The following is a 27,334-nucleotide window of genomic DNA, read 5'->3' on the forward strand; positions in this document are numbered from 1 at the left end:
TACCAGCCTGTATCTCTCCAGCCATTTACCTCAACAAATGTCCCTGATAGGAGCCTATTACTATTCCTAAATGGACCCATTACCGAATGCATGATTTAAGTAATGGGCCCTTTCATTATTAGAGGTCAAATGGGGCTGCTGAGTACTCAGCAAACTCTGAAAACTGAGGTATTGCAGTCATGGATGCAAGGCCAGCTCCAGACCTACTAGCACCCTGAGCTAAAAATTTTGAAGCGCCCCCTACCTCTCTAATTTGCTCCTGTGAAAGTGGGTGTGGCTTCACAACTTCATATTATCAAACTCTAAATATATATTTCTTTTCACACCCCCTCTACACACACAATTAGCAGCCTTACACATAATGCCCACAGTAGTGTTCCTTACACATAATGTCCCCAGTATAGTGTCAGTGTACATAAAACGTTCCAGTAGCATGCCAGATACACATACGTCCCCCATAAGGGAAGTGCCAGATGCACATATGCCCCCAGTAGTTGCAAATACACATACGCCACCAATAGTGCAGTGCCAGATGCACATATGCCCCCAGCAGTGCAATGGCAGATACATATTATATGCCCCCAGCAGTGCCATGCCGAATACACATTATATGCCCTCAGCAGTGCCATGCCAGATACACATTATATGCCCCCAGCAGTGCCATAACAGATACACATTATATGACCCCAGCAGTGCTGCCACATACACTATTGCCCCCACAGTGCTGCCAGATACACATTATATGCCACCAGCAGTGCTGCCAGATAAACAAATGCCCCCTTAGTGCTGCCAGATACACATTATATGCCCACACAGTGCTGCCAAATACACAAATGCCCCCACAGTGCTGCCAGATACACAAATGCCCCCACAGTTCTGCCAGGTACACAAATGCCCCCACAGTACTGCCAGATACACAAATGCCCACACAGTGCTGCCAGATACACAAATGCCCCCACAGTACTACCAGATACACAAATGCCCCCACAGTGCTGCCAGATACACATTATAGGCCCCCACAGTGCTGCCAGATACACAAATGCCCCCACAGTGCTGCCAAATACACAAATGCCCCCACAGTACTGCCAGTTACACAAATGCCCCCACAGTGCTGTCAGATACACAAATGCCCCCACAGTGCTGCCAGATACACAAATGCCCCCACAGTGCTACCAGATACACAAATGCCCCCACAGTACTGGCAGATACACAAATGCCCCCACAGTACTGCCAGATACACAAATGCCACCACAGTGCTTTCAGATACACATTATATGCCCCCACAGTGCTGCCAGATACACTAATGCCCCCTCAGTGCTGTGCTGCCAGACACACTAATGCCCCCTGTGCTGCCAGATACACAAATGCCTCCATAGTGCTGCCAGATATACAAATGCCCCCACAGTGCTGCGTTGCCAGATACACAAATGCCCCCTCAGTGCTGTGCTGCCAGACACACTAATGCCTCCTGTGTTGCCAGATACACAAATGCCTCCATAGTGCTGCCAGATATACAAATGCCCCCACAGTGCTGCGTTGCCAGATACACAAATGCCCCCATAGTGCTGCACTGCCAGATACACAAATGCCCCCAGTGCCAGATAGCCGGATCTCAGTGCGACGGGGATGGGCGGTGCTTAGTGTGCTTAGGTCTGGGAGCTTTGCTCCCGGCACCTTAGCTACATGCAGGCAGAGAGCTACGGCAGCAGGGATAAGCTTCCCGAGCTGCTGTACACCCGTCCCGCCCTCAAACCCTGGCTCACTCACCGCGATGTCTGGTCCGCAGCGCGGCTCTCCTCCCGTCCCCGGCCGCCAGTCATCTCAAATATGGCGCCGGTCCATGAGCCAATCAAAGCTCGCGGCCCGGCAGCTAATCAGGGGCCGCCGCTGCCGGTCCACGAACTCTGATGGCTGACGGCTGGCACCATATTAGAAATGGGCAGCCACTCTTAAATAGCCAGCGCCCTGCACGGCCGCTCCAGTCGAACGTGTCTGGAGCCGGCCCTGCATGGCTGGCTGAGGAAGTGACCTCTTACAAATGATGTGACCTGTGAGAAGTTATTCTTGTATGATCACCAGAGAATCATTATGACTTTGTGAATGGGGGTATATCTGTCTTATTCTAGCCCCAATAAACTAAGGGGGACCCATATGTAAAAGAGGGAGTGATCACCAGACAATATTATTGTAAACTCAGAAATACTCCTCATCCTCTCCTCATCCAGGCACTTTTTTTTTAAAAGAGGCAATCATGTAAAAGGCTAAATCATGTCTTGTTCATGATTGCCCCTTTAAAAAAACGTCCGAGTTCAGTCGGCATCACTCTGAAAAAGTGATAAAGAGATACATATAGTGGTTTGCAAAGTTTGTATTTATAGTATACTATATTAATGTTTTTTATATTTTTTTTATAATTATTTTTTAAGATAATGCTTCAGAAGACAGAGGGAGATGTTGTTTTGGGAGATGGCTATCCCAAGAGGCCTCAGTAGACTTGGCCAGGCTGATGTTTGGTGGAGATGGAGAAATCTGTGTCCTGGCTGATGGCTGTCCTATTCCTGGAAAGAAACAGTGTTACAGTAAGTGAGAGTAACAAGCTAGTTGAAGAGGTGTAGAGTGCTGCTAATCCGTGCTAGTGAGAGCGACACGACCACTCGTCAGGATCGCTAGCTAGTAGCTTACACCTCTCTTCTCCTCTTCCTCTCCTCTCTCACTGACAGTCAGATTGCTATTAGATGAATTGCACTTGTTGCGCTGCATCTGTTAGATAAGGATTGTCCTTCTGTCCAGGACCACAGCCAGAACTTTGTTTGCCCCATAACAACACTTTTGTTTGAAATTGATAAACATTTATTGGAATTTAGGGGTCTATTTACTAAGCTTTGGATGGAGATAAAGTGGACGGAGATAAAGTACCAGCCAATCAGCTCTTAACTGCAATGTCAAAGGCTGTGTTTGAGAAATGACAGTTAGGAGCTGGTTGGCTGGTACTTTATCTCCGTGCACTTTATCTCTATTCAAGGCTTAGTAAATAGACTCCTTAGTAAATAAACCCCTTATTATGCCAGCAGTGCTTCATAGCATCACACGTGGGGATACTGATTTTTGTTGAGACATTTTCATAATTGACTATTGTTTTTTCAAAAACATCTGTATTCTAACTCTGAGGGTCCAAATCAAATCATCCAAATGGATGGGATGAATGTTTGGCGGAGTTGAAGTGAACCCTTATAGTAACTACTATATAGGAAGAAAGGGAGGTAGTCAGGAGTCTGCTGGTCACAATATCGACGCCGGAACCCTACCACCTTAAAGTCCCATGCCAACTAACAGGGCTTATTCCCACTCGTGGGTGTCCACAATACCCATTGAGTGGGAATACCGATCCCGCAGCGTGGGGAGCGTAGCGAGCCCGCAAGGGGCTTTGTTGCGCTTGACCATCACTTCCCCGTCGGGCATCTAAAAGCCGGTATCCCGGCATCGGTATGGTGACCATCGGTCTCCTGACCGCCAGCCACGCATACCCAACCTAAAGAAACAACTGGTGATCATGTCTGTGTGAACTTCAGAGCCACCATTTTGCCCCCGTTCTGGATTGAGACTTTTCTGGATATGTGGCTTCTGGAAGCAAAGGCCCTCATTCCGAGTTGATCGCTCGCAAGGCGATTTTAGCAGAGTTACACACGCTAAGCCGCCGCCTACTGGGAGTGAATCTTAGCTTCTTAAAATTGCGAACGATGTATTCGCAATATTGCGATTACAAACTACTTAGCAGTTTCAGAGTAGCTTCAGACTTACTCGGCATCTGCGATCAGTTCAGTGCTTGTCGTTCCTGGTTTGACGTCACAAACACACCCAGCGTTCGGCCAGACACTCCCCCGTTTCTCCGGCCACTCCTGCGTTTTTTCCGGAAACGGTAGCGTTTTTATCCACACGCCCATAAAACGCCGTGTTTCCGCCCAGTAACACCCATTTCCTGTCAATCACACTACGATCGCCGGAGCGAAGAAAAAGCCGTGAGTAAAAATACTATCTTCATTGTTAAATTACTTGGCGCAGTCGCAGTGCGAATATTGCGCATGCGTACTAAGCGGAATTTCACTGCGATGCGATGAAAATTACCGAGCGAACGACTCGGAATGAGGGCCAAAATCCCATACTTAAGATTACATTTAGATGCTTATAAATGAGAAAATACATTAAATAAATGTATGAACATGGGAGAGAATTTCTTACACCCAGATTTCATGTCGGTAATCCTATTTCAGGACTATACAAGCAGCTTTCCCTAGCCTCTTAAAATTACCAGTACAATAAACAATATCCTACACTCATAGCAAAATTTTACATTTTGTCAAAGTATGGAAAACCAATCTGTGTAAAGTCAATTTAAGTGTACATCCATTCTGGCATTCTGTAGCCAGACAGTAATTACCTGTAAGGATCAGGTGCCCAGGCAGATGAGATTGGAAAACACAGCCTTTGTCTGTGCCTGCACAGATGTGTATTCGGACGGTATCCGTTCACATGGTCGACCATGTTATGGTCGACAGTCATTAGGTCGACCACTATTGGTCGACATTGACATGGTCGACATGGACACATGGTCGACACATGAAAATGGTCGACACATGAAAGGTCGACACATGAAAAGGTCGACATGAGTTTTTTAACTTTTTTTTTCTTTTGGGGAACTTTTCCATACTTTACGATCCACATGGACTACGATTGGAACGGTAAAGTGTGCCGAGCGAAGCGGTAGCGGAGCGAAGGCACCATGCCCGAAGCATGGCGAGCGAAGCGAGCCATGCGAGGGGACGCGGTGCACTAATTGGGGTTCCCAGTCACTTTACGCAAAAAACGACACCAAAAAAGTTCAAAAACTCATGTCAACCTTTTCATATGTCGACCTTTCATGTGTCGACCATTTTCATGCGTCGACCATGTGTCCATGTCGATTATGCCAATGTCGACCAATAGTGGTCGACCTAATGACTGTCGACCATAACATGGTCGACCATTCATACCGGAACCTATTCGGACATACAGCTAAGATAAAAAAAACCTTGCCATATTTCTTCTGGCTTATATGTCACATTGATATTTCTGCAATAATTGGGAGTGCCCAAAATCATGAAGGAATTTATGAAGTCTATCTTACTGTGTCTCCAATAAAGGAAAATCCTGGTATAGGGTCAGCTGCCATGCTATCTTCCAGTTTCAGCTCCAAACTAGGATGTTCCTGGAGCTCTGGAACGTGCTGCAAAACAAAGAAATATTGTTACTATTATGTTAGCATTATACTGTACATACATAGTAAAACTGGCATACTGTTTAAAACCATCATGCAATTCAGTGCCACTCTGCGACATGATATTTAGGGGGACATGTACTAAGCAGTGATGAAAGTGGAGAAGTGAGCCAGTGGAGAAGCTGCCCATGGCAACCAATCAGCTGCTCTGTTTACTTCCATAGTATGCAAATTATAAATGTTACATCAATCCTGATTGGTTGCCATGGGCAACTTCTCCACTAGCTCACTTCTCCACTTTTATCACTGCTTAGTGCATGTCCCCTTTAGTATCAAGGTAAAACTGGAAACTCTATGCTCATTTGAGCTTTACTGATATACACAGTTGGTAGCAGTTTAGATATCCGGCTGTGGGGTCAGAAATAATTCATTTGGCAGACAGATTGTTGAAAATACTATTCAAAGCTGCACACTGCTTATTGTGTATAGTGATGTCATATTGGGGTGGGTTTGGCATAATCTGTTGACAGTCAGAAAGTGAACAGTCAGAATAACAGTGTAATGTTGACTAGAGAATTCAGACATGGTATTTATTTAAAGCATTTTAAATGTATTTCCATTATAATGTTAAAACATCATGTTTAAAGTTATAATGCTGTAATGGTTAAAAAATTTTAAATTAAATTAATTTTGTGTCGGCATTCTCTGGTCATCATTACACTGTCTACATTTTCACTGTTGGCAAATTAACTACCTCCCCATTTGTGCAGTGTACCCAGCATTGGATGTCCCTGGAATGTTCTATAGCGTATCATAGACAAATGCTATTGAGGCTGCAGGTGCAAGGCATTACTGATAAATGAAAGCTAAAGTGGAGCTTGTAGTAAATGTTCAATTAGTGACTACTAGATACAGTTCTTCCTGGATTTATTACATCTGGAAATAGGGGACATCAGATAGAGTCTTTGGGGTCTCTTCAGTGTGTTTTGAAAATAAATATCTTCCAAATTTCAGATAACCAGAATTGTAGAGTACAATAACCACAAATCTATGCGTGTTTCTGGACCTAAAGTTGCATGTTAGTGTACTGCACCCCGCTCCTTAAGTAGAAGTGACGTATTCAAATAGGAGATCACTTCGGCTCTAACATCACAGAGACAATAATCGGCAATTAGACAGGGACGATAATCAGCTATAAGATTCTGATTATCGGGTCTAGAACCTGATAATGAATAATATGTCCAAAATATATAAAAATATATCTATTTCTAAAGGGATAGTCTGTGTTTCCGGTTGATATTTTTTCTAATTACATGAAATAGGCCCATTAGGGCTAATGTTCAAGTACATGTAACATGCTACCCTACAGCTTCTGTGGAAGTACGTAGTAGCTGGAGGGCAGCATGATCACTACCCTGGGCTTACACAACTGGTTAGATGACCTGCTTGGTTGAGTATATCTAACATTACCAAACCATGATAAAAACAGAGAGTGTGGGCAAGACAAGCAAATATACCCACCCCCAATAATGCATTATATATCTGATGTTGGCACATATCAATTGTACAGCATAAATAAAACTTCCTTTTGATTGTACGTTAGAATAGGCATCTAACCGTAGCTGTCCTTATCCCAACGTACCATAAATGGCAGGAATGGTGGTCTTACTCTTCTGCTTTCTATCTCTGCCCAGTCGATGTCCTTCAGGAAGGGGTGCTCCCGTATGTTATGTGACACCCCGAGGCGTTTTTGCGGCCTCTTTCTCAGTAGCTGTAAATTTTAAATAACAAATGCGTGTCATTTCACATTTTCTTTTACTAATTCTTATTTTATTAAAAGTTGTACTTCTTAGAGTCTGCTTTTGGGGGTGCTCATTTAAAGCAATATTTGTCTTTACAATGCACATAAAATGCTTATTAACTTTTTTTGAAATCCCTATATGCATAGCTATCTTACTTTTTTATTCAGAAATCACTACAACATTTTTCTGTCCCCCTTTTGGATACCATTCACTAATATATGTAAACTTATACATATATCACCTTGAAATATTTCTGCTATTTTACACTGTTTATATTTTAGATTTAAATATGTAAAACTTTCCCCAAATCAACGGCTTCATCTGAAATATTACAGATACAGTAACTAAATACATTATTGGCATTGTTGATTATTTTATATTTATTGAATAAATTAAGCCTTCAAAAAGTGATTTGTAAATGTGCTCATAAAAGCTGTGAGACCTCCCAGACTGGGACCTCTAACCTCTCATGTCATCCTAACACCGTACTGCGATCTCACCTGTCACTACCACCTCTGGCAGTTTTTTTGTGGCAGAATAACCTGTGATTTATATAAGTGAAAGTTAATGTATATATTTTTTTATTAAAATAACAAAATCATTAGGAATTGCTATTTGCTGCATGATATGTTTATAAAAAATAGTTTTTTTCTATAATCTCCCCACCCCAAAACAAACAAACAAACAAACAAACAAACACCAAAACACTGAAAACTGCCAATTTTAATAAATTGCTCACAGAAAATGCAATGGGGGAAATGTAATAGGGTCCGAGTTTGCCGATGTCCCGGATTTCGGCCGAGACTGATGTATTTTTAAATCAGCGATCAAATACAAGGCAATACCAGATTGGTTTTGCCTTGTAAATGATTGCTACTTCAAAAATACGGGCGATCTCGGCCAAAATCCCGGACCTTGGCAAACTCGAACCCTATTACATTTCCCCCAGTATTACAATTTGATTAAGTGGCTGGCTGGGGCAGGGGTTGGGTAGTGGTCCTTGCAGGGCAATTGGCGGATATGATGCCCAGTAACAGAAGTCCTACCCATGCCTGTCTGCCCACTACAGAAGCCCCGGCACTACTCTTCTTAGCAGAGTTTGTGAATATTTGCAATGTTACTAACATTATAAAAAGGATCTATGTAACAATGCAAACAGCATATTTATAGTGGGAACGATTGTTAGCAAGCATCGAAGGTCTGACATCAATGGTAAGAAAAAAGAGTTACCATTAATGGATGTTCACCAGTGATATACACCAGCCACGTAGATCTGATGTCAGATGGTGGCCTCGGACTGCACATGTGTGATCAGGGGCCATTGATGATGCAACCATAAATGGTTTCCTAACGATGGTTAGGAACCATTGATCATCAATGATTTACCCATCGATGGCCATCCCATGCCAATTACTCACAGTCACTTTTATCAGTAGGCTGAGCCCAAACCACATATTTATATATCTTTCCTAATCAGTGAGATAAGTGTTGGTATTGGCTTTATTAGGTAGTTCAGTTATAGTGAGGTTTGAAACATAGAAACATAGAAACATAGAAACATAGAATTTGTCGGCAGATAAGAACCACTTGGCCCATCTAGTCTGCCCCTTTTTTTTTTTTATATTATTTTTTATCACTAACCTTATTTGATCCTTATTTCTTTGTAAGGATATCCTTATGTCTATCCCATGCATGTTTAAATTGCTCTACTGTCTTAGCCTCTACCACCTCAGTCTGATGGGAGGCTATTCCACTTGTCCACTACCCTTTCTGTGAAATAATTTTTCCGCAAATTTCCCCTGAACCTCCCCCCCTCCAGTCTCAGTGCATGTCCTCGTGTCCTATTGCTTCTCTTCATTTGGAGAATGTTTCCCTCCTGGACTTTGTTAAAACCCTTCATATATTTGAAAGTTTCTATCATGTCCCCCCTTTCCCTTCTCTGCTCCAAACTATACATATTGAGATTTCTTAGTCTTTCTGGGTATGTTTTGTGATGTAGGCCATGCACCATTTTAGTTGCCCTCCTTTGTACAGTTTCTAATGTATTAATATCCTTTTGAAGATATGGCCTCCAGAACTGAATACAGTATTCTAGATGAGGCCGTACCAATGACCTATACAGTGGCATTATTACTTCTTTCTTTCTGCTGCTGATTCCTCTCCCAATGCAGCCAAGCATCTGACTAGCCTTCCTCATTGCCTTGTTACATTGCTTACCTGCTTTTAAGTCATCTGAAATAGTGACTCCTAGATCCCTTTCCTCCTCAGTAGTTTCCAGTATAGTGCCATTAATACTGTATTTAGCTTTAGGATTTTTGAGACCCAAGTGCATGATTTTGCATTTTTTGGCATTAAACTGTAATTGCCAGACTCTTGACCATTCCTCTAGTCTACCTAGATCCTCAATCATTTGTTTTACCCCACCTGGTGTGTCTACCCTGTTGCATACCTTTGTGTCATCTGCAAAAAGGCATACTTTCCCTTTAATGCCATTTGCAATGTCACCAATAAAGATATTAAAAAGCACTGGTCCAAGTACAGATCCCTGGGGTACTCCACTGGTAACATTTCCCTCCTGTGAATGCACTCCATTTACCACAACTCTCTGTTTTCTATCCTTCAACCAAGATCTTATTCATTCAATAATCCTAATATCCAATCCCAAACTTTCAAGTTTATTTAGCAGTCTGCGATGTGGAACTGTGTCAAAAGCCTTACTAAAGTCTAGATAAGCTATATCCATGGCTCCACCTTTAGCCATCACTTTAGTCACACAATCAAAAAAGTCAATAAGATTTGTTTGACATGATCTCCCCCCAGTGAATCCATGCTGTTTGGGATCCAGTAAATTGCCAGATTTGAGATAATCTACAACTCTTTCTTTTAAGAGTGTTTCCATCAATTTCCCTACTACTGATGTAAGACTCACTGGTCTGTAGTTGTTTGCCTCTTCCGTGCTTCCACTTTTGTGCAGTGGGACTACGTTTGCTCTTTTCCAGTCCCCTGGAATTTCTCCTGTAGCTAATGACTGGTTGAATAATTCTGTCAATGGTGCTACCAGCACCTCTTTAAGTTCTTTTAGTATCCTTGGATGTATCCCATCTGGCCCCATAGATTTGTCCACTTTCAGCTTTGAGAGTTCTGTTAGGACCTTCTCCTCTGTAAATGTACTTGTTTCATTTTCCTGAATATCCCTGCAACTTAACTGTGGCCCCTTCCCCTCTCTTTCAGTAGTAAATACTGAGCAAAAATAATCATTAAGATGATCTGCTATTAAATTGTCTCCTTCAACAAGACTCCCAGTGTCCGTCTTTAGTTTTATAATTCCGCCTTTTGTTTTTCTCTTTTCGCTTATATACCTAAAAAAAGTTTTGCCTCCTTTACCCACTGACTGGGCCATTTTCTCCTCAGCTTGTTCCTTTGCACATCTGATTACCTTCTTTGTCTCCTTCTGTCTAACAAGATATATCTTTTTGTCTTCATTATTTTGTGTCTGCTTATATTTCCTAAAAGCCATCTTTTTTGCTCTCACAATATTTGCTACTTCTTTTGCAAACCACACTGGCTTCCTTTTCCTTGTGTTTTTCCTAACAGTTTTGATACAAAGGTCTGTTGCCTTCAATATTGCACATTTGAATGTTTCCCACCTCTCCTGCACTGTTTCCAAGTTCCTCCACTCTGCCAAAGAATCACTTACACATTTTCCCATCCCTACAAAATCAGCCTTCCTAAAATCCAACACCTTTGTTTTTGTATGGGACAAGTCAGTCTCTGTCTTAATGCTGAACCATACTGCTTGATGATCACTGGATCCCAGGTTTTCACCCACTTTTAAGTCCGATAATCTGTCTCCATTTGTAAGTATTAAGTCTAATATTGCGTCTTTCCGAGTGGGCTCCCTCACCAATTGGTGGAGGGATGCTCCCTGAAGGGAATTTAAAATGTTCCTACTTCTAGTGGAACTAGCAACAGACACCTCCCAGTTTACATCAGGAAGATTAAAGTCTCCCATGATTATTACCTCTCCTTTTAATGCCATTTTAGTTATGTCCTGCAATAGGTTCTTGTCAAGTTCCTCTTCCTGACCTGGTGGCCTGTATATCACGCCAATACGAATAATCAACTTTTCCCCTGTTTCTATGGTCACCCAAAGGGCCTCAGTTTTTTCTTCAATACTTTGTATTAATGTAGTATTTATGGCATTTTTTACATACATTGCTACCCCTCCTCCGATTTTTCCAATTCTGTCCTTCCTAAATAAAGTATATCCCGGTATAGCTATGTCCCAGTCATGATTTTCATTGTACCATGACTCTGTAATTGCCACAATGTCTAGATCATCCCTTGTCATTATTGCAGTTAGTTCTGGGATTTTATTTCCTAAACTCCTAGCATTTGCACACATAGCTTTTAGAGTTTTGTTTGTGCTTTTTCTGTTCCTAGCTATGTTCTTCTCTCTGCCTATTTTTATTTGGTTTTCTATGGCTTTAATGCTGCATTCTACCATTAAAGGGTAATATACAAACTCATATGCTTACCTGCTTCAGAAAATGTTTTGCGTCTGGCTCTAGCCATGTTGGGAATGTGGGCTTCTCCTTTAGAACAGCCTTATACAAGAGCTGTTTATGTGGCCCATTATAGAATGGATGCCTTCCTGTAGCCATCCCAGTGAGTGTTACTCCTAGGGACCACCAATCCACTTCCTTCCCATAGGGTTTTTCTTGGAGAACCTGATAAAGATGTGATTAGTCATAATGTAGATTATACCATCTGTAATTACATCTTCTATATCTACCAGCCTATATGTCAGCCTTTATGGAACTATAGCAACTGTTGTCCTTTAGTTTTTCTGTTATACTGGCTTACACCACTTTCTTATAATCCACATCCTGATCCAATACCTGTATTGTCCCATGTAGCACAGCCCTGGTGCCTGTATACTCTGTCACTATGGCTGCATCCCTAGTGCAGCTGCTGGTCAGTGTTCCATCATCATCTGCACAATATGGACCTGAGTCTGAGTGGTAAGCATTGCCAATGGTAACATAGTTGAGCAATTATTTGCAACTGTTATGCGCAAAAAGTCATGGAGACCCCTGCGCAACATGCGTTACACTGAGTGCGCACACAGAGGTGCTATTGTGATCACTTCAGATGGTATTAGAAAGGTGGCGGTACAGCAGTGGGCGTTCCTGGGCGGTGACTGGGAGGTGACTAGTTGTGCACGTAATATTGTCTGGTCAGTGGGTGTGTCAATGGGAGTGTTACAGGCATGTCAATGCAAGCTGTTGTACAGCCACAAGCATAGGAGACCATGGTCCAACGGAGAAACTGTATCTGCCATGGGGCTGGAGCAAATGGATGGTGAGGTACTGTATAATGATGCACCAATCTATATTACAGTGTGCTTGGGCACTAGATATTTGGCCAAATGAATTTATGCAAGGGAGGGAGTATGTAGGGCATTTGGATAAACTGGCAGGTGGGCAACCACCAGTGATGCCTGTACATCCATTACAGGCCCTGTAGGGGAAATTCAGTTGTTTCAGGCGTCCATTAATTATCATGTTTGTAGCACCAAATTAGACCGTATTTAGTCATGTATAGTGGATGAACTCATCTAAAATCCTGGTTATGGCAACCAAATCACAGACTTATTGCACATTCCTGCTCGCAACCTCAGGAGGCTGTGAGAAGAAATGTTACCCTCTGCAACACTCACACCCGAACGGAGAAACAATTGATTTGTTCCATCGGGCACCATCTAGTGCCAGTCACGGAAGAAACCAGTTGAATTCCCGCCTATCTGTGCAGTGCTATGTCCTCTCCATCCAGTTATGTCATGTCTTCTGCACACACATTGCTGTAGCTGCTACTGAAATGCAGTCACTTATACACTTTATATTGCTTAGTACACAGGCACATGGTTTCCTATGCATTACAAATCACACAAGTGCCTATTCTTTTTTCTAAATGCTGTGTCTGTGTCAGTATATTTTATAAAGACATAATGCTACCTTCCAAACATTCATTTCCAAAACAAATCCATGACAAATTAAACTGTAATTAGTTCTCCATAATCTCCTTCTAACTCTAGCTTTCTCTATTTCTGAATCTCACCTCTGGGGCCATGTATTCAAAAGTCCCCGTGCGGTCACTGACTACTTTATCTCCATTCATTCCATCCACAGCGAGGCCAAAGTCAATGATCTTAATATGACCATCCTTGTCAAGCATGATGTTATCTGGCTTGATATCTCTGCAGTGAAATAAAGAGATTTCTATGTAAGGTAGGAGAAGGCACTGCCAGTATTGCAGATAGCTGTAGCATGTACTGTAAGACTATTGTACTAACCGATGGATGATGCCTCTGCTGTGTAGAAATTGGAGACCACAAATTAATTCTGCTGCATAGAACCTGGACAAGAGAAGAGAACAATGTAATTAAATGCTTCTAAATCTAGTTATTTCGTTTTTTTCCACCATATTCAATACATAATGATTGTCCATGAAAGGATCCCTACCTCTCTTTGATTACCTCGATGTGATGGCCACTGACGTCAGTGAGAGCAATCCTTAACGTTACAGATAATACACGACACCATGTAGTTAAGAATCACTCTGCGTTTATTGTTCATAACAATGGTATATAAGGCATCATTGTCTAGGGAGGGATTGGAATGTCCAGGGAGGGGTAGGCAAAAGTAAATACTTTATTGGTTTAACTTTACTGCATAGGAGGGATAAAACAGGCTACATGGGGGGATGTAGGATACAGCCTAGTACTTCATCTAGGGGTGGTGATTTCACACAGTTCCCAACAAACTATGGGTGGAGCTATATTTATTTTATGCAATGCAAGCTAAATCCAAGGCAAAAGAAAAAGAAACAATATTTACACAATGCACAATGACAGAGGAGATTTAACCCTTCAATCCCCTCTTAGAATCATGATTGTTATACGACATGATTCTTCTGTAGAGCCCCCTTTTTGTTTCTCCAATTTTTTAGATATTGAACATAATCATCGGGGCCTTTGCTATCAGAGGAGGTGATGGGGCTAGTGGTAACATCATAATACATCAAGACTGTGTCAATACCTTTAGATGTGAGTTTCTTTCCACAGGGAATCACACAATAAACTATGAGACCTATAAAGATTAAAGTTATTATTATGAATATACTTATTTGCACAAGAGCCTGTTTCCAATTTTCAATCCACCCAAAATATTGGCTCCATGGGTTATCAACACCTGAATTTTTCTTAAGTTCTATGGATAAGGTTTCTAATTTGTTTATGGCTAAAGTAACCTTACCATTAGGACCAGTGTTGTCAGGAATATATGTACAACAGCCTTCCACCTTACTAATGTAAACACATGTACCGCCTTTTTCTGCTAGAATCATGTCAAGAGCCATTCTATTTTGGAAGGTCATTTGGGAAGTGGCTTCTAGCTGTTCAGCTATACCTTTAAGAGCATCTTTGGTATCATTAACAAATCTTTGTTGATTATAATATATATAATTAATCCAGGCTACGTTTTTATTTACAGTTACTATAGGAAACAATGATTCAAAACCCGCAGCCACCTCATCTCTAGCTTTGAACTCATTTGGAACACCTCTTGGGACCCCTATAGCATCAATGTATACGTGGGGGTCAAAGCTACCTCCTGGGAGTGCTCTTTTCTTTCGATTAGCAGGAGTATTAGAGGGAGGAGTGGGGTCATCGGTGATCATTAGGAGTGGCATTATGACTTTGGCCAGGGCACACTCACCATACCATGGTGTGTCTAATTTAGTTCTAAGCTTCATATCCCCACATATATAATAAATGTCACCTAGTGATCTAGTTTGGTTAACTAAAACAGTTGTTCTTTTATTTGCACAATACCCTGGTGGGAAGGTTTTTAAATTTCTACCTGTGGTAGTGTTAGATGTATAACAGGTATAGTTTCCAGGATATATGGTTATGGTGCTTCCTGGGTTGGGATTTTTTGACAATATGGGATATTCCCTTTTCCACATTTCGCACTGACTGTCATTTGTTTTGGTGTCATTAAAAAGGCTGAAAAAACAATTTTCCTGTTCTAGGGGTATATTAAGGGGCACTGTACCTAGGTGGGGCCTAGATTTGCCACAGACATAACAGTTACTTTTATTATGTTTGCTAGCACTATACTTCATCCATTCTAACCAGAAATTGATGTCAGAGAAACCAGTTTCAATAGCTAGGGTGTCTTTAAAGGTGGGATTGTTAACGGCCATCATATCCTTGAAGGTGGTTATATGAGGTTTCAAGAGGTTGGGGCGTGGTTTAGGGGGCTTGAGCTGGGCATACTTTTCATTGTTAAACATATCCTGTAACAAGAATGGTGTAAGGGATGGGTTTAAAAAAAAGGATTCACCTAGGACATAGGTGCCTGCATCAGTAGACTGGGGATGTTTTATGCTTAATATGAATTTACTATCACATCTGTTTTGTCTATGAAGGGTAAGACGGGTAAGCAGGGACTCACCATATTTGTCTTTTCTTGAGAGAGCCTCTTTGGGCTGGTATCCATAACTATGGCCAGAATTCCATCCCACTGATCCCCAATACGCACATTTATTTCCCCAATATTTACTAGTAACACAAATATAGGCTTCAGTGGGGGTATTACGTGTACCATACTGATCACACTGCCAGGCATAATGTTTGTTAAGACAGGGAGCAATGGTACAGAAATCTATTTTATAGGCGGCAACCTCAGTATTGGAGGAGTTATACCAAAATGTGTAGGTGCCGGATTTTTGTGTAATGTCTACTTCAGCTGTAGCTTGGCAAGTGAGGACCATTAGGATTATCAACATAGTCCCCAGGATAGAGGTAGGGGACAGGTTCCTCATCCTCCTCTGTTCTTCTGTCTTCGCTAGGTGGGAGGTCAGGGCTGTCTGCCCCCGTTTGTACCTCGCTGGAATCACTTGCTTCCCTCTCTAGGTCTGGTCTAGGAATCTTTTTCACTCGGGATGCATGGATCCAGGTGGGGCTTTCCTCTGTCAGGACTGCTGTTCTGGTTACTGCTACGACCTCTGTCTCTGGACCGTAGGTAAAGTCTCCTGGGCTCTTGTTCCTGGGGAGCACCTTCACCACGACTCTGTCTCCGACTTTAAAGGGGTGTGTAGGTTCCTGTGGATTCAAAGGGTTTTTACAAACAACCTCATGTTCAATTTCATTCAGTTTTGTTATCAGGGACCTGACATACTCTTCTCTGATAAGTTCTAGATCTCCCTCCTGTATTACTAATGGTTTCTTAGCCCAAGGTGTAGGGAAGGGCCTACCCATTAATATTTCAAAGGGGGAGTAACCCAAAGTCTTTTGTGGTGTCATTCTAATTTCTGCCAAGATAATGGGAAGGACTTGCTTCCATTTGTGGAAGGTGCCTCCTGTGGCCTTCCTAAGCTTGTCTTTGAGGGTCCTATTCATGCGTTCTACGACCCCTGAACTTTGCGGGTGATACGGGATGTGGAACTTCCATTCCACCTGCAGGGCCTTTACCAAGGCCTGTGTAATTTTTGCTGTAAAGGCGGAGCCTTTATCACTATTGATTTGCAATGGGCACCCCCATCTGGGGATGATTTCCTGAGTTAGGATCCTAGCAACTGTCTTTGCATCCTCAGATTTAGTGGGGAATACCTCTGGCCATCGAGAGAACATGTCTACAATGACCAGGGCATATTCCTGTTTACCAGTACCTGGGATATGGGTGAAGTCAATTTGCAGGTGTGTAAAGGGTGTGGTGGGGTATTCAAGATGCTGATGTTTTGCCTTGTCAGGGTTGTTGGGGTTGTTTCGCAGGCAAGTGATGCATCTACTGACATACTGATCTACTAATGACTTGGCATCCGTGACATAGAAATCATTACGTAAGAGTAAGGTAGTTGTTGCCTTACTGTGGTGTCCTATGCCATGGTAGTGGGCAATAAACAAGGGTGCACTGGACTGGGGTATACAAGGTTTCCCCTCTTTGCAGATTAATCCTGTTTTAGGATTCTTCTGCAAAACTGGGTAAGTCCAGTCAGCTAGGTCGGCATTGGAGGCTGAGGCCTGTAACTGGGTGATCAGGTAATGGTTGTCGAGAGCTGGGGGGGTCATGATGGTCATGTGGGCCTGAGTGATGGGCTGTGAGGCTGCATGTTTGGCAGCAGAGTCAGCAAGGGCATTTCCAAGGGAGACTGCATCCTTCCCCCCGGTGTGTGCCCTGCAATGGAGGATTGCAATGTCAGAGGGTAAGGTTATGGCATGCAGAAGGTCAGAGATGAGTTGGGCATGTGATATGCCTTTTCCATCAGCTCCAAGGAAACCACGGCGTTGCCAAATGACCCCATGGTCATGCACGACGCCGTACCCGTATTTGGAGTCAGTGTAGATGGTGACTGGTTTATTCCGGTAAAGGTGACAAGCCCTTGTGAGAGCAATGAGCTCTGCAGCCTGTGCTGACTGGTAAGGAATAGGCTGCGCTTCCAGAATAATGTCAGGGAGAGTGACAATAGCATAACCCGCTTGGTACGTGGTGTCATTGGGTCTGCTACAGGAACCATCTACAAAAATGACATCCGCGTCGGGGACAGGGACAGGGGACATGTCCAGTCTGGGGGATGTTTCTGACTCAATGGAGGCCGAGCAGTCATGGGGTTCAGGAGGGTGGTCTTCAGGACCTTTGAGCCCCAGTAGAGCGTTGAGAATGGGTGCAGGACCTGAAGAGTTGGTGGCATACTTAATGGTGAGTGAGGGGTTGTTCAAAAGGAGAACCTCATATCCACTAAGGCGCTGAGCTGACATGTGTTGTGTGTGTAACCCTTTTAAAATGGTTAGAACATCATGAGTGGTGTGAAGTATTGTTGTGTGGCCTAGGGTGAGTGTGGTGGCCATTTCAGTTACCATTGCACAGGCTGCAAGTGCCCTGAGGCAAGCAGGCATACCTTGCACAGTGACAGGCATTACTTTGGAAAAAAATGCCACTGGGCGCAACTTTCCTCCATGAAACTGTGTGAGCACCCCCGCCATGGTTTTACAATTGTCCCTTGCAAACAAATGAAAAGGTAGTACATAGTTGGGGAGGCCAAGTGCCGGACTTTTCATTAACATACACTTTAAGCTCTCATATGCAGTTAACATTTCCTGTGACCATTGTACAGTGTTAGGTTTGTCTTTCAGTGTGGCTTGTCTCAAGATGTTATCATAATAGGAACAATCAGATATCCACTGTCTGCAGTAATTTACCATACCCAGAAAAGACAGCAGTTCTCTCTGGGTAGTTGGGGTGACCAGGCCCAATACAGACTGAATGCGCTGTGGACTGACTTTCCTTTCCCCCTGAGTGAGCACAAAACCCAAGTAATCCACATGCTTCTTACACCATTGCATTTTTGTTTTGGACACCTTGTGTCCACATTCACAGAGCCAGTTTAACAGTGATATACCATCCTCCCGGCAGGCCTCCTCAGTTTGACTACAGAGCAGCAGATCATCTGCATACTGTAGCAGGACTGAACCATGGTGAGGTTGCCAGGGCCCCAATGTGGCCTGGAGTACAATGCTATACACAACAGGTGCGTCAATGTAGCCCTGGGGTAAACGACACCAGGTGAGTTGCTTGCCCTCAAAAGAAAATGCAAAAAGTAACTGTGTATGTGCATCCACTGGAATGCTAAAAAATGCATTTTTTAAATCAATCACAGAAAAAATTGCAGCATCTGCAGGGATAGCTGAAATGAGTGAGTTAATGTCAGGTACAATGGGTGCTATAGGCACAATGAGTTGGTTAATTGCCCTGAGGTCTTGTACAAACCTTACACTACCATCTGACTTAGCAACAGGGTTGACTGGTGTGCAGTAAGGTGAGATTATGTGTCTGAGAATGCCTTGTTGGAGAAACTGTTGTATCATTGGTCTAAGACCTTCAACCTTCTCTTGTGACAAGGGGTATTGCTTTTGATAGACAGGTTGTGTGTCAGGTTTCAGGGTTGCTCTATATGGTGTGCAAGGAATGAGGCCAGTGTCATAGGGACCCTCCGACCATAGAGCAGGGTTTACTTTGTCAAAATCAGGTGTAATGTCTGTTGCTTCCCACACCGGTAGGTGTGGGGACTCGACCTCCAGGCCACTGCTAGTGGGTGAAGGGAGAATGGAGATTTCGAGTTTGCTAAGAAGATCCCTTCCCAGAAGATTAATTGGACATTCAGGTATTACAGTGAAATTGTGTTTACCCATATACGTGCCTCCCGTGGTTCTGACACTAAGGGCATCTGTCAGGTAAGCATCTGTGGGTATCCCATTGATTCCCATTGAAGGAGCAGTCTTTTCCAAATGACCATCGTACAGGTCGACACACAAAACACTAGTAGTTGCCCCGCTATCCACCAGGAAAGGGATTGCTCTCTTTCCTATAATCAAGGTTAGTAGCGGTGGGTCCTTCCAGTGTCTGGTGAGTTGGGCAAAGGCTGGGATACCCTCCTCCGGGCCCCGTCAGTGGGAGGGATCCTGCCAGTCAACCCGGAATCGGACATGATCCTGAAAGGGGTTGTTGTGTGACTGTCGGGGATGATCCCGGGAGGGAGCGGGAGCTTGGGGCTGTCGGTGGTTTTGTGGGGGACAAGGGCAATCCCTTGCCCAGTGATCGTCCCTTCCACAGTTGAAGCAGGAGGTTTGTTTCCTGCTGGCAGAGTCAGGGGGGTGGGGTGGCCTGGCTTGTGGGTTTTGATATCGGGCTGGATTGCGGGGTGGGCCAGTAAAGTGCTGCTGGCGTCTATCTCCCCGGTTTCTCTGATTTTGGTAATTATGAGTTGGGGCATTCTGCAAGGGTTTTTTAACATCAAAGCATCCTGCAGCTTCCTTTTCATATAAGTGCTTTTCAAATTCCTTAATATTATCAGAGGTCCAGGAAGAAACAGCTTGCTTAACAGGGACCATAACAGATGGCAACAAGTTATTTACAAAGGTAGAAATTAGTAAATGGTCTGTATCTACAAGAGTAAGACCTGCATCTTCAGACCAACACTTTTTAAACCTCTTCCAAAACTCAGTGACAGTTTCAGTGGGCTTTTGTTTACATGCTACGGCAATAGGAAGAGAAGCTCGGGTTTTAAAAATCTCTTTCATATGGGTCTCAATTTCCTTCCACATCGCCTTTACACCATCCCCAGTATTGAGAGGGTAGCGAACGGCATCGTTAAGGATGGTAGGAGTGTTTATGGTGGGAATCTTTTTCCAATCCCACCCGTTGTAATGGTCTATAACCCCATCTATGATCAGCTTCATATCTTCTTGAGTATAGCTGCGTCCTGTGCAAGCCTTTTTCAAGTAAGCTATGCAGCCGTCAGGTGCAACAGTGGGTTTGGGACAGTTCTTAACAATTCTGTCTAAATCCTCTATTTCAATGGGTTTCTTTAACAACTGATCCCCTACTGTCATAAAGGGCAGGTGTGTAGCGACACCGCTGGCACCAGCACTGTTTTCAAGGAAACCAGTGCCGGATCGCGTTGTGGAGGGGGTGAGAGGGTTGTCAGTAGCAATAGTTAAGTCAGCGTTGCGGCGGGAGACGGTTTGTCTGTTAGGAGTAGGGGCACTAGGGGCGGGGGTGGTTACGTCTATGTGGAGGGTACTGTCAGGGGGGGCTATTCCTCCTGAGCCTCCTTCTCCTTCCCCTTCCCCTCCTCCCCCTCCCCTTTGCATCGGCATTCGTGACAAAGCAACTGAGCCTCCTTCTCCTTCCCCTTCCCCTCCTCCCCCTCCCCTTTGCATCGGAATTCGTGACAAAGCAACTGCAGCTAAAAGATCTGTGTCTTTTAAGGAGGGATATAGGGGAGTGTAAGGCGGGGGAGAAGAATTTTTCAGAAACTTGTTGCTTCTAAATTCCTCAGCTTTATGCAGTCTGGAAGTTACAGATTTTATTCTACGCTGTTTCTGCTTGATATTCTTGTCATACCAATGAGGTGCTATCGTGAGCCATTGCTCTCCTCCAGCACGCATATATGTCATGTCCCATTGTGGGTCATGATCATACCATGGCCAGGCTTCCTTGTCTTCCAGACAAAGACCTTTGACCATGTCCATATAAAAGGGATAATTAATACCGTCACGGGGGAATGGACTGGGGCTGCCAACTTTCTCTGTCCATCCTGCTAAGTTATCCACCCAAGGGTTAACTAAATAATAATCTGTGGTGGAGTTACGGGCAACATACTCTTTACATGTCTCCCCTGGTAAAGGTGGAGGATAAATGACTGTTTTACTCTGACCCCCTCCCATAGTAAAGAATACAATCTACACCAGCTTTCTACGCAATTTCTACAACAACTTATAACAACTGTCTATGCAATATCACAACAAAAATGCAGTTTAAAAAAAAACCTTCTATACAATTTCACAACAAAAAGACTTTCTATGCAATTTCACAACAAAAAAAAAAAATGCAATTTACAAAAACTTTCTATGCATGCATTAGCTAACACCAGTTAATTAGTCATTGACAATATCACAATATTATCTGTATAATGAGAACATGAAATCTTTTGACGGGTACGCTTACCTTCGTACAAGATGTCAGAAAAATACAGCGTTTTAAACAGGAAGCAAGAAAAGAGTTTTGAGTAAAGATATCTGGCAGACGAAAACTTACCAGCCGTCTGAACCAAATATAAGAACTTATCTCACTACAACATACAAGAATATATATATAGACGATCAGATCGAGGTATAGTCTACGTTATGTATAGACCCCAGGTCTATATATTTTTTTTTTTAAGTATCCCAGATACTAACGTCTTTGGAGAATTGCGCTTGGACTCCTGGTCCTTTCTCAGACGTATCTTTAAGTCCCAGACATTAAAGATTCTATGGTATCCCTGATACCTGTTTTATGTTTTTTCATAAAACTTCGTAATATTAAGTCCCGGACTTAAATATTACCTTGTCACGTGTTCCCGGAACACTGACACGGATTCAGCTTCAGTGTATGACCGCAATCCTGTATGGCAAAGATAGACAATAAATTCTCTATTTTTTACCATTCAGGGACGATCACTGAATCCCGGACATAGAGCTCCCAGCTGAAAGGATCCCTACCTCTCTTTGATTACCTCGATGTGATGGCCACTGACGTCAGTGAGAGCAATCCTTAACGTTACAGATAATACACGACACCATGTAGTTAAGAATCACTCTGCGTTTATTGTTCATAACAATGGTATATAAGGCATCATTGTCTAGGGAGGGATTGGAATGTCCAGGGAGGGGTAGGCAAAAGTAAATACTTTATTGGTTTAACTTTACTGCATAGGAGGGATAAAACAGGCTACATGGGGGGATGTAGGATACAGCCTAGTACTTCATCTAGGGGTGGTGATTTCACACAGTTCCCAACAAACTATGGGTGGAGCTATATTTATTTTATGCAATGCAAGCTAAATCCAAGGCAAAAGAAAAAGAAACAATATTTACACAATGCACAATGACAGAGGAGATTTAACCCTTCAGTCCACATAATAAAATTATTTTGCCTGTACATCTTCTGCATGGACAGATAGCTTTCTGGCAGTTTTGGTGACATTGCTGGCACTTAGACCATCCCCAAAAGCCACATATCAATGACTGTATAAGATTTACCTTCCATGCCGCTGAATAGTAAATCCAGTGGTTTGGAGGTAAATTCCACTGGCGATTTGTAGCCAATCCAAACTGCTGCACAAACTACCCTTTTATACATTTGCCCTTAATGGTCAAAGGGAAGGACCTATAATGTGTCCCATTTAAAATATGGTAATGGTTGTACTGGTTTTTTTTCTGCACAGCAGGTCAGGCCCGTAATAAATCAGCTCTTGATCTCCATCATATTTCAGTAATCTAGCTTAAGAGAATTAAATATTGTCTCTACGCTAATCAAAAGTAAGGACATGAAGGAGCGTTCTCACTCTGCCCAACACCTCCTATTCATCAGTGCAAACTTCTGCTCTTCTACAAAAGCCACCATGATGGACATGGCAGAAACATTTCCCTGCCTCAATCTGCACTATGTAAGACTCTGTGGGTCTGATTATGTGTCAGACACGGCTGAAGCTTTTTACCGCAGTCACGTTTGCATCTTTATGCTAATTCTGCTACATAGTCCTTCCCTGGTGTAATCCGTGTGTCTCAATGTGCAGGCACATCCACGGTCAGTGTCTGCAGATGCTGAACTATTGCTTCAGACACCATCAGTCACACCAGCCCAGTGGCAGGTGCAGTTTCCCTGACTGAGTATGGCCTCCTATGTGAGTGGTCCAGCAGCTCTGTATGCTACCGCGGCACTCCCATGATATGCATGCAATACTCCCATAAGGCGCAACATCTCAGAGCATCTTTTATTTTTTTTGTAAATATGTTTAATTGTTTATTGATTTTTCACAAATAGAAAAAACATAGAAAAAATATTGACATATCTTAGTACAGGGCATATAAGAACATTCAAAAAAGCAAAGGGATAATTAGTAAGCATTGTCGTTATACAGTATATACACCAATACAAGCAGACAACATGTCTGGTTTAGTAAAAGAGAATACACCTCTAGTCCCTTAAGTATAAAGTCAATAAAGCATAAAAATCCAAGATACAATAAATAAAGAAAATAAATAAATAAATAAATAAAATAAGACAAAATAAAACAAAGACAAAGCAAAAAGGAGGGGAGGTGAATGGTGGGGGGTATTAGGTGTCACATCCTATACACAGCTAGGTCATACAACAAGAGTATATCTATTGCACTTCCAGAAGAACTGCATTGAAGACTATAGAATACAATAAGTGAGGAGTAGTGCAACCGAGAATAAACTCTCTAAGATCAGGTATAACTATTACTCAGAATATGCCTACGGATACTTAGAAGTGTCTAGCGAAGTATAAATTTGGCTCTGTATTTCTGCAGGCTTTGAGCAAATGAAAACTCCCCATTTGTGAAGGAAGTTCGAACTACCCTCTGAGGCACTAATAATCGTCTCATAACAATCAAAGTACACATATCTCATAAGAAGTTCATCTACTTCACGCAATGACGGGGCATGTTTAGTTATCCAAGAGTTCATAATCACTTCTTTCGCTATTGTCACAAGGGTCGTCAGAAAGGGAATCATATGTTTTCTTAAATCGCCCAAAGCCCAATTGTCAAAATTTGCGAAAAGTAGAGGTATTAGGTCTATAAACACCTGTAATGCGAAGGAGGTATTTATATAATATATAATTTTATAATAATATTTTTGAATATATCCACAGGCCCACATATTATGGAACAGGGATGCCGAAAATGCATTACATTTTGGACATCTGCCTGACTCATCAGCAACAAAGGTCATCTCTGGCCTTGTGAAACATATGCTCTGTGTACCGTTTTAACATGAACCTCCTGCAATATGGAGGCTCGAACGGTTATGTCATAATATTTCAATAAAATGTCATCTTGAGTTAAAGACGGTATATCCTTCAACCAGAGTATGTGTATTTGACTATTCAGTTTATGTGTCATTGATTTCAATAATTATATATATAACAATCTGGGTTTATATTTGTTCGTGGCATGCCTGGAAATAATGTTTCTCAAAGGATCTAAAGAAGGTTTTGACTCGGGCCCAGAGGGTAGTGATAAGGCAAAATGTAAACTTGCATTAGAGGGAATAGGCTACTACTTGGAAGATTAAATTCAGACTGTAATACCTGAAAAGATTTGACTCTGCCTCCTGGATCAAACACTTGTGACATGGCTGAGACCTTTTGAGATCATTATTAAGCAAGCCGAATTGTCCATCCCTGGGGTAAAGGCGGGATTTCTGTCTGTGTATTTTAGTATTTATAGCACTCCATGCTTCGTAAACATCCTTAAACAGCAAATTAGTACAGATATGTTTACGAATAAGATGCCTTGGGGCAAGCAGTAAAGCTCCCGGCGAATACGGAGAGAAAACCCCACATTCCAATTCAAAAACAGTGTATGCGCTTTTTTCCGCCACCCAATCAAGTGCAAATCTAAGTAAAAGAGCCCTAGAATAATGTCTGGTCAGGGAGGCCCAGTCCTCCATCTTTTTTTGGACACCGCAATTTCCATGAAGCAATTCTGGGCTTTTTTGATTTCCAAATAAATTTAGAGCAGAGCTTACCAATATGTTTAATATCCTTTGTGGTTAAATTAAGATGGAGCATTTGCATATGATAAGTCAGTCTAGGCAAAAGAACTGTCTTAATCACTTCTATTCGTCCTAAAGGGGATAAAGGTAGGTCATGCCACTGGTCTAGGGATTTCTCCATCTTTGAAATAGTGGGAGTAAAATTTAAACCATAAAGATTAGATAGTTTGTTAGGGATAAGAACACTGAGGTATTTTATGCGGGAGGGCATAATTTTAATATTTCTCACACTTTCACTATTGGGTAATGGGCGTTCCCGTTTATAAATACAGGTTGAGTCTCCCTTATCCAAAATGCTTGGGACCAGAGGTATTTTGGATATGGGATTTTTCCGTATTTTGGAATAATTGCATACCATAATGAGATATCATGGTGATGGGACCTAAATCTAAGCACAGAATGCATTTATGTTACATATACACCTTATACACACAGCCTGAAGGTAATTTTAGCCAATATTTTTTATAACTGTGTGCATTAAACAAAGTGTGTCTACATTCACACAATTCATTTATGTTTCATATACACCTTATACACACAGCCTGAAGGTCATTTAATACAATATTTTTAATAACTTTGTGTATTAAACAAAGTTTGTGTACATTGAGCCATCAGAAAACAAAGGTTTCACTATCTCACTCTCACTCAAAAAAGTCCGTATTTCGGAATATTCCGTATTTCGGAATATTTGGATATGGGATACTCAACCTGTAATAATTTTGACTTGGTTATATTTATTTTATACCCCGATATGCTTCCAAATTGAGAAATTAGATCCAAAATTACTGGAATGGAATGAACTGGATTGGAGAGGAATAGGAGCATATCGTCAGCAAATAATGATACACAGAGATCTCTGGTGCCTATACGAATTCCGTGGTACAACGGGGATTGATGTATGGTGATAGCCAATGGTTTCAATGCCAATATAAACAGTAATGGGGAAAGAGGGTATCCCTGACAGGTTCCTCTCAATATTGGAAAGGGGTCTGGAAGTAAGCTATTACATATTAGTTGCGAGGAGGGTTTCGTGTAGAGAGTCTCGAGAAAACCTACAAATTTTCATGGGAAAGAGAAGCGCAGCAGCACATCATAGAGATGGTCCCAGTGCACCATGTCAAAAGCTTTTTCGGCGTCCAAGGAAAAAATAGCCTGTGGTGTGTTTGACATGGTGCCCTGGGAACCACCCACCGCCATCAATAATCGGCATATACTGGTCACAGAACTCCTACCCTGCACAAACCCCATCTGATCTTCGTGAATAATTGTTGAAAGAATCAATTTCAAGCGATTCGCTAAAATTTTTGTCAACATTTTATATTCAGTATTCAATAATGAAATTGGTCTATATGAGCCAGGGTCCGAGGGATTCCAACCGGGTTTAAGAATAACCTAATATGTGCTGTGTTATAATGCAATGGCAAGTCACCAGAATCTATTATAGTGTTAAAGACCAAAACCAGAATAGGTATAATGGGGGGGGAGGGGGGGCGGCAAGTAGCTTATAGAACTCAGGGGTGAAGCCATCAGGGCCCGGCGCCTTACCTAGTTTCAAATGGGAAATTGCCGATGTAACCTCCTCTGTAGAAATCTTATAAAGCAATGAGTCAGAAATGAGTCTGACAATTGCGGTAGAGATAAATTCTCCCAAAAGTGAGAATCCTGTAAAGTAGGTGTTTGTGGGGCCGAAAACAGGGCAGTATAGAAATCTTTTAACACCTCAGCTATCTGAGTATTGGATGTGGTGGTAGTCCCATCCTCCCTCACCAATGGGAAAATTGTAGAGGGTGTACGTTGTCCTCTTAGTAAATTAGGTGGCAGTTTGCTAGATTTATTAGCAAATCGATGATTTTTGCAATTTCTTGTAAGAGAATAAGAAGCCTCCATCTTAATAAATATATTCTCAAATTGTTGCCTAGCACGATTATAAGAATCTTTAGTGGTCACGGAGGGGTTAGATTTATATAATTGGAAAGAGGAAGTCAATAAATCTTGTGCTTGAGTGAATTGCAAAATGGCTGTCTTCTTATGGGCAGTAGTGTGTGAAATAATAACCCCCCTGTCATGGACCCCGGCCGCCCCACTCTCCGG

The 27,334-nt window shown here is 42.4% G+C and overlaps 1 protein-coding gene across 1 annotated transcript; it reads right to left on the reverse strand.

Moving 5' to 3' along the window:
• Positions 1-2,408: 2,408 nt before the first annotated feature.
• On the reverse strand, positions 2,409-13,414 carry LOC135008253 (protein kinase C delta type-like). Its single transcript, XM_063952186.1, has 5 exons — positions 13,174-13,414; positions 11,592-11,783; positions 6,894-7,022; positions 5,162-5,260; positions 2,409-2,558 (listed from the first exon to the last, which is right to left on the reverse strand). Exons 1-5 carry the CDS (start codon positions 13,288-13,290, stop codon positions 2,553-2,555), a joined length of 543 nt encoding a protein of 180 aa, XP_063808256.1. The 5' UTR covers positions 13,291-13,414; the 3' UTR covers positions 2,409-2,552.
• Between the last annotated feature and the right edge of the window lie 13,920 nt (positions 13,415-27,334).

This window comes from Pseudophryne corroboree, chromosome 2, assembly GCF_028390025.1.
Source record: "Pseudophryne corroboree isolate aPseCor3 chromosome 2, aPseCor3.hap2, whole genome shotgun sequence".
NCBI classification, from domain to species: Eukaryota; Metazoa; Chordata; class Amphibia; order Anura; family Myobatrachidae; genus Pseudophryne; species Pseudophryne corroboree.

Excerpts from the sequence above, each read along its gene's own strand:
- LOC135008253 (XM_063952186.1), bottom strand. The coding sequence starts at position 13,290 with ATGCTTGACAAGGATGGTCATATTAAGATCATTGACTTTGGCCTCGCT. Across the intron at positions 7,023-11,591 it reads CAAAACATTTTCTGAAGCAG|CTACTGAGAAAGAGGCCGCA; the intron begins GTAAGCATATGA and ends TAAAATTTACAG. Across the intron at positions 5,261-6,893 it reads CACCATTCCTGCCATTTATG|CACGTTCCAGAGCTCCAGGA; the intron begins GTACGTTGGGAT and ends TTTGTTTTGCAG.